The 7,953-nt window shown below is 36.2% G+C and overlaps 1 protein-coding gene across 3 annotated transcripts; it reads right to left on the reverse strand.

The window, feature by feature from the left end:
• Window positions 1-2,059: 2,059 nt before the first annotated feature.
• Window positions 2,060-7,751, reverse strand: LOC111989933 (ABC transporter B family member 4-like). 3 transcript variants are annotated; one of them, XM_065781364.1, is made up of 13 exons: window positions 7,614-7,751; window positions 7,403-7,457; window positions 7,120-7,295; window positions 6,784-7,005; window positions 6,413-6,651; window positions 5,735-6,257; window positions 5,351-5,624; window positions 4,699-4,772; window positions 3,889-4,635; window positions 3,436-3,702; window positions 3,047-3,310; window positions 2,646-2,939; window positions 2,060-2,450 (listed from the first exon to the last, which is right to left on the reverse strand). In XM_065781364.1, the coding sequence occupies exons 1-13, from the start codon at window positions 7,734-7,736 to the stop codon at window positions 2,094-2,096; spliced, it is 3,615 nt and encodes a 1,204-aa protein (XP_065637436.1). In that variant the 5' UTR covers window positions 7,737-7,751; the 3' UTR covers window positions 2,060-2,093. The 3 variants fall into 3 exon arrangements, with proteins under 3 accessions (XP_065637436.1, XP_065637437.1, XP_065637435.1); XM_065781365.1 differs by having other exon boundaries at window positions 4,684-4,772; XM_065781363.1 differs by having other exon boundaries at window positions 3,889-4,772.
• Window positions 7,752-7,953: the final 202 nt, after the last annotated feature.

Raw genomic sequence — 7,953 nt, forward strand, 5'->3', positions numbered from 1 at the left:
AAACGCAAAGTGTCCTTGGACAAGGCCTAAGGCCCAACATATGTTCTTGGGCCCCTTATCCCTATAGTTATTTTTTGATATTTTTTATTTTCATAATTGTTATGTACATAATGAGAGTTTGTTTATTTGGAAATATAATAATTTTAGAAATTTTTATACCTACTAAGAAATAGCTATTACAACCATTTTAGAGAAGAGAGAGACATTGAAATAGTGAGAGAGGAAAGTGGTTTGGGTTGGAGAGAGAGAGAAGAGAGAAAAAATAAGTAGCATTAGTAGATCACTAGAGCAATGCTACAAAAATTTAGAAATTTTTTATCAAGTAACACATCAGATGGAGGGTGCCTTTTTTTTTTTTTTTTGGTTGCTTTTCCGTGTGCTAAAATAGCTTTTTTTTTTTTTTTTGTTAGCACACCCAATGCTAATACTCAATTGTTGTTTTGTATTTAACCGTTGGATGATCCAAAGCCAAAAAAAAATGGCGATGGAGGAGGTTCCCTTCTTAAAGATTTGTCTTTGATATTCTGTGCTATATTTATTTCATGTGTAGATAAATTCCTTATATAATTTTTACAAAGATTTACAAAGAATTTTGAATCCTAATAAATCACCAAATTTTAGAAAACAATTTGAAAGTTAAAAAAAAAAGTAACCGGTGAAAGAGAATAAAATCTTTGAATTATGATAGTCAAATCTGGAAATATATCTCTTGAAAGATTTTTGCTTTTTAAAATTTTATTATTGGCTGCAGCCGTAATGGCAGACGTGAATGCAATTGAGTTGATTTATGGATTACTGCTGGGCTGGAATGATTGCCGTTGACACTTTAACACTATAGATTGTCTGTATTTTTAGCCAATTGGTCTCGGCCGAATAATCAACATCTTCACATTGGTTTGCCACTTTGTCACCAAGTCAACTGGGCTGGAATGATTGTCGTTAACACTTTAACACCATAGTTTGTCTGTTTTTTTAGCCAATTGGTCTCGGCCGAATAATCAACCAACAAGAAGGAATCTTCACATTGGTTTGCCACTTTGTCACCAAGTCAATTGTTGACTTGGTGACAAAAAAAATTTCATCCAATTTCTTTTGGTTTAACTCATTCATTTTATTGACTTGGTGACAAAAAAAATTTCATCCAATTTCTTTTGGTTTAACTCATTCATTTTCCCAAAGATGAAATTATCTAACTAGTAAATACTAAATACTACTAAGTCTCATCAATTGAGCTCAATCATGAGCTGGGGCACTGCTTAATGGCCTCTAGTTAGACCATTATAGTTCATCTGTAGAAATCTGTGAATTTCTACCTTTTGGTACAAAAATCAACGCTAGATTGATTGGAAGGATTTGGAAATCTCAAAATAATGGATTTCAAATGTTCTAACGGAGGAGATTGGATCTAGCGAATTTTTGGCTTATAAATAACTCGCTTCTCTTGATTTTTGATCCCCTCAGTATCACTACAAATGCTCTCTCAATCAAGAAAAAAGAAAGAAAAAAAAGAAAAAGTGGACCTAACCATCACAGAATTTGATTGAATTATTTATTCCTTTCATATGTAGAAGTACCAACATGAATGATATAAGATATATAAGAATTTAAATCTGTTTAATGTTAGCCCTATATAAGACATTAATAAAATATGAATATATATATATATATATATATAAAATCGTCAGGAGAGCGCAGAGTTTGGTAACTAGCTCCACCTATGCATATATCCCTTCAAGCTTTTGGAATTTTATTTTTTATTTTTTCATTTTTCTTTTCTTCAGGGCAATAAATTCATAAATGGATAAAAGATTTTCCTCGTCAAGAAGATGAATGAGAAAATTTTGTAAGAACGAGCTTTATTGTTCTCCGTTGGACCAGCCAAAATGAAGCTCTTACATTTCCATGATCTTGTCATCTTTTTGATTCCCAAAAAAAAAAAAAAAATCATCTTTTGAGCCCCATACAGCCATACTTCTATGCTTCGTAAAGCACGATAGTTTATCTACAAGCCAATCAAGCTGTATCCTTATTTAGAACACTGATGTTCTTTAGTACATGGTAAGTTCTTTCTTGATCTAATGGATTACTGAAGCCTAAGCAGTTGAAGCACTCATGTGAATTGCAACCAAGGAGGAATAGAAGCCATCCTTGATTTTAATCAAAGCCTCATGTTTTCCTTTCTCTACAATGATTCCATTTCTAACCACTACAATTAAATCTGCATTCTTGATTGTGGATAGTCGATGGGCTACCATAACTGTAGTTCGGTTAACCATGACTCGGTCCAAGGCATCTTGAACCACTCTCTCAGACTCAGCATCTAGTGCACTGGTGGCTTCATCTAGTAGTAATATCTTCGGATTTTTAATTATTGCCCGTGCAATGGCTATACGTTGCTTTTGCCCACCTGACAATTGGACTCCTCGTTCTCCAACTATAGTATCATAACCCTACATTTTGCAAGTTAAGAAGAAATAAAATTCAATGTAGAAACATTTGAAACTTTTTTTATCCAACATAAATTTCACATAAGAGTGGTTCAATTTTATTGTACAGTTACTCAATTACATGCCTTGGTTTAGTGTCTAAATATCGACACAAAATGCTTATAAGATGAATTTAGAAAAGCTTTGCATGGTTCCAACCTGTTGTAAGCCACTAATGAACCTGTGGGCATTGGCCAATTCTGATACTGCTAAAATCTCTGCCTCAGTTACATTTTCTCCCTTTCCATATGCAATGTTGGCACGGATGGTTTCATTGAATAAAGCTGGTTCTTGGCTCACAAGGCCCATTTGCTGCCTCAGCCACTTTAATTGTAACTTTCGAATATCAATTCCATCAAGTATAATATGACCTGAATCAGGATCATAAAATCTTTCCAATAATGATATCACTGTGGATTTTCCACTCCCACTTTCTCCTATCAAGGCAATTGTCTGCAAGTGAAAGAAGAGATTCATACAAATATAATATAAACTTGATCAATGGACCAGTTGCAGAAAACAATGGATTTTAATACATGATTTTGAGAACTTTAGTTTACCTTACCCGCACGAATAGTCAAGTGGAGGTCCTTGAAAATTTGAATATCTGGCCTAGATGGGTACTTAAAGCTTACATGACAAAGCTTAATCTCTCCCTTGATATTATCCAATGTCATCCCAGACTCATCACTTGGGTCTATCTTTGATTTGCGGTCTACTATTGCAAATATGGAAGCAGCAGCAGTCTTGGCTCTATGAAAATCTTTAAAAAAGGAACTTGATTTACTAAGAGCTGAAGCTGCTGTGGTCAAAGCAAAGAAAACCTGCAAACCAGATATACTTGTCAAAAAAGTATAACTAAATAATAATTTGGTAGATAATTTTGTTAGATTTTTGCTGAAAGTTGCAAAATCTGGAAAAGAATGATGGATATGGAATGATTATTTACTTTGAAAACAGATGTGAATGTTGTTTTGCCATTCTGAACGAGACAACCTCCAGCATAGAAACTGATGGCATTGACATTATACAGTAAGAAGAAAGATATCCCAAATCCTAATCCACTAATCAAGGCTTGCTTTATGCCTGCCTTCATAGGGCCTCGACATTTCTCTTCATATAATTGCATCACCTTCTCTTCAGCACAGAAAGAAGCAACAATTCTTATTCCCCCAACAGCATCATTAGCTATTTGGCTTGCTTCCTCATACATTTTCTGCAACCATTTAAGTTTATATCTTGATAAATAGCTCAAAAACTATAAATAAATTTAGGAAATCAATTAGAAAATTTTATTTTCTGAAACTTGAAAAAGATAGATGTCTTCATTTTTCTCCCTTCAAATTCAGTGTTAGTGTTATGCTGCAGTCACAAAAACCAGGTTATTAGTTTTAGAGCATACCACTGAATTTGCACTAAATCCTTTCATGAACCTTTGTTGAACATAATCATTGACACCAAGGAGAGGAACCAGTGAAAGGATAATAAAAGCCAACTCCCAACTAGCAAAAAAAGCGATGACCAAAGCCGTAATCATGGTCACAATATCTTGAACCATTTGAGCTAGTGCATCGCCAACTAGGGTGCGCACTTTAGCTGCATCTGATGAGAGCTTTGCACCAATAATGCCACTTGAGTTCTCAGGCTCATCGAACCAACCAACCTCCATGTGAACCACCTTTTCAAAACACATTGATCTGATGCGTTCAATTAACTTACTCCCAGCCAGAGCAAAAAAGTATGATTGCATTGGATTTGTCAGAAGTGATACCAGCCCAAGGACTAGAAACATTAGAGCCCAAAATTTTGAATCCTTTCGTAGTTCATGAGGTTTTTCATAGAACGTTTTGATTACACCAGAGGCTAGTATACTATAAATTGGAAGTATCACACCACTTATGCTTGATGCTACTGTTCCAATTAGAACCACTGGAATCTCTGGCTTGTTGAGGTAGGCAAGGCGACGTAGTGAGACTTCTGGAGCTTGTTCCTGTGCAACTGAAGGGCTATCTGGTTCTTCTGTTGCAGCATCAGTGATGTTAAGTCCTGTGGGTAAGCCAAATGCAAGAGAGAGTGAGCGGCTGCTGCTATTTCTCAATTCAGATGATCCCCTACTTATGGATCTTAGGATTGCCTTTCTTTTACTTGACTGTCTAAAAGATTCCACAGTAATTTCAGATTTGTTTTGGTCATTTACATCTTGTTTTGACACCTTATTTGCTTCTTGCAAGCGTATAAGCTGAGAATATGCTCCATCAGGATCCTTGAGTAGTTCTGAGTGCGAGCCTGATCAATTGCAAAATACATTATGAAATGTTTATCTCCATATCTATCACACCACAGAGAGAAAACAGGGTTGTAATATTTATTAGCTGCAACCAATGATCTTGTCCTCTAGAGGTATTTTCCCTCCTTTTGAAGGTGACGGTTTAGGTTTCAAATTATTGTGGGTGTGGGATTTGTGACGTTTAAAGTCATTCTATTGTTTGGGAAAAAAATAACACAAATTATTTAAGAGAAAGATTGATTCAAGGTTCTAGAGTTAATCTGGAAAGGTCATTACTAAAACTGGAGATCAGAAAAACAAATTTGATTAAAAAAAAGTGCTCTGTTGTACCAAAAAACAAATTTTCCAACTATCGGATTATTTGGAAAAAAGTAGGAATTTTGAAAAATTGAACTTTGATCACAAAACAATGGATGCAAACCAAACATTCATGTTACACCATTTGTACACAATGCACTCAACAAGACAGCAACCTAGGCTACCAAAGATCTAACTACCAGGTTGGATGCACCATGCATACATGATATCTGCTCTACATGCTAACAAGTAAAAAGAGTATGGTATGGCTATAAGATACCTTTTTCAACCAATTTTCCTTTGTGAATGACTGCAATCATATCAGCATTCCTCACCGTGCTTAAACGATGGGCAACAATAACAGTTGTTCGGTTGACCATTATCCTGTCCAATGCCTCTTGCACTACCCTCTCAGATTCTGTGTCAAGTGCACTTGTAGCTTCATCCAGAAGTAATATTCGTGGGTCTTTCAGAATTGCTCTAGCTATGGCAATCCTCTGCTTCTGTCCACCAGACAGCTGTGTTCCATGTTCACCAACCATGGTATCTAGTCCCTGGAAGTGAGATTCAAAGTAAGTTTACATTTTTATTTATTTATTTACTTTGTAGATGAAGGTAAGGTCTTAACTTTCAAAGACTAATTAAGTTGTTTGAAAATTAGAACCTGTGGCAATTTATCAATGAACTTAGCAGCATTTGCAAGTTCAGCAGCTGCTCTTATCTCTTCAATAGCTGCACCATCTTTTCCGTATGCAATATTATCCTTAATGCTGGAGCCAAACAATAGAGGTTCTTGGCTGACAAGGCCGATTTTCCACCTAATCCATTTAAGCTGAAACTCTTTGAGGTTAATGCCATCTATAAGAACTTCGCCAACTTGTGGGTCATAGAATCTCTCTATGAGACTGATCACTGTTGACTTCCCACTTCCGCTCTGTCCAACTAAAGCTGCAGTTGTGCCACCAGGGATATAAAGCGAAAATCCATTGAATATTTGCTCATCTGGTCTGGCTGGATAGCTAAAGTAAACATCCCTCAATTCTATATCTCCACGAATGTCATCTAACTTTTTCCCATTTGTGGAAGGATCCATCTCTGGCTTCCTCTTGATGGTCTCAAACATCTTAAAGGCTGCAGCTTGGCCAGCAGAAAATGCACTCATGCAGGGAGATGCCTGGCCTAGAGACCTGAAACATTCGTACAATAGCAGAAAAGGAAATAAATAAGCCAAACAAGATATACGAAGTCTAGATATACATTCATGTTAGTGTGTGTGTGCATATGCAAAATCAGGCACATAAGCAGATGGATTTTCCATTTTTTGCGGAAATATGTAGCTTACATGGAGGATGTTAACACTGCGACAAGAATGTTCATCACTTTACCCCCAGTATATCCTTTTGTCATAATGAATTTTGCCCCAATATATACAGCCATACCATAAGAACCAAACACAACTAACACAACCACACCGATACCTACTCCAGCAGCTAAGCCTTCATAAACAGCTGATTTGTAAGCATATTCAAGAAATTTGCAGTAATTTGTTATAGCTTGCTTCTCCCCTGCAAATGATGCAACCTGGATTGGGACAGATGATGATATCATACTTTTGCTAAAAAGTGAACAACAAAATTAAACACAGTTTACTAAGAGAGGGAAAAAAAAAAAAAGTTTTCCTGGAACGTATTTGGTTTTGACAAAGTGACATACGGTTTTCATTGCACCAATTGTTTGTTCAACTACATTTGCTGCCTTCGTATAAGCACCTTGTCCACGGGATGACATCTTGGATATGACCAGAGACATTATAGTACCAGCTATCCCAATAAAAGGAATAGCACTACACAAGGCAAGAGTAAGAAGCCATCCTCTGACAAATGCTATTATAAAGCCCCCGAAGAAGGTTGATATAAGCTGTAGAAATTTCCCAACCTGCACAAGTAAGCAGACTTGGTTAACTCTTCAATTATGTTTACATTCACAAGATTAACAACATTTGGTGTGACTTTTCATGGTTTTAATGAAATGGTTGAAGCTGTATGGTACCTTCTCACCCATGGCATCTTCTATGAGAATTGTGTCACCAGACATACTACCAACAACCTCTCCTGTGTTTGTTTCCTTATCAAAGAAAGCAACATCTTGTCTCAACATGGTTTTCAAATACAAACCCCTTATTCTTGCTGCCTGTCTCACCCCTGTGACCATCCAACATGTCAACTCTGACAAACAAAAGACCGGATTTTTAATCTTCACTGGTGTATGAGTAAATGATATTCTCTATGCATTAAAAATCTGTAACGGCTTCCACAATATTGAATGTACTTACCGAGGAATGCAGCAAAACCAATCCCCACAGCCAAGTAGACAAATTTTAAGGAGATCTAAAATTTAAACAAGTTGACTAATTAATAGAATCTTCATATCGACAATCAGATACATCCCTACACATCTTATCATCAGATGGATAAAGTACACATCTATCCAGAATTAAGATTGAAACAACCTCATAAAAATAAGCTTATGCATTGTATTTTTACCTTGGAAACTTCGTGGACAATGTTTTTGTTATTGCCAAAAGAATCGATCAAATCCCCAAACACTATTGTCATAAGCGGGGTGCCTAACCCATTAGCTATGGCTCCTATTGTGCCAAAGATCATCAATGTAATATCAGTGGAATCTGCAAATGAGAATAGCTTGTGAAGTGGAATTGTTTTGGATTTCTTTGCTTCTGCGTTGCCATTTGATATGGTGGTCTCATTTGTACTTGCATTGCCTTCCAAGCCAGAATTTGTATTGCCATCCAAACTCCTCTCCACCGCCATATTACCAAGTCCAAGATATTAGTCCAACTTTTAGCTACTTCATTCACAATAT

Source organism: Quercus suber, unplaced genomic scaffold, assembly GCF_002906115.3.
Source record: "Quercus suber isolate HL8 unplaced genomic scaffold, Cork oak 2.0 scaffold_265, whole genome shotgun sequence".
Lineage (NCBI taxonomy): Eukaryota > Viridiplantae > Streptophyta > Magnoliopsida > Fagales > Fagaceae > Quercus > Quercus suber.

What these genes read in the sequence shown, in the direction of transcription:
- LOC111989933 (XM_065781363.1), bottom strand. Translation starts at nt 7,736, where the DNA reads ATGATCTTTGGCACAATAGGAGCCATAGCTAATGGGTTAGGCACCCCG. An exon ending in TCATTGATAAATTGCCACAG is followed by an intron (nt 5,625 to 5,734) that starts GTTCTAATTTTC and finishes TCTCACTTCCAG; the next exon opens with GGACTAGATACCATGGTTGG. An exon ending in TGACTATTCGTGCGGGTAAG is followed by an intron (nt 2,940 to 3,046) that starts GTAAACTAAAGT and finishes TTTCACTTGCAG; the next exon opens with ACAATTGCCTTGATAGGAGA.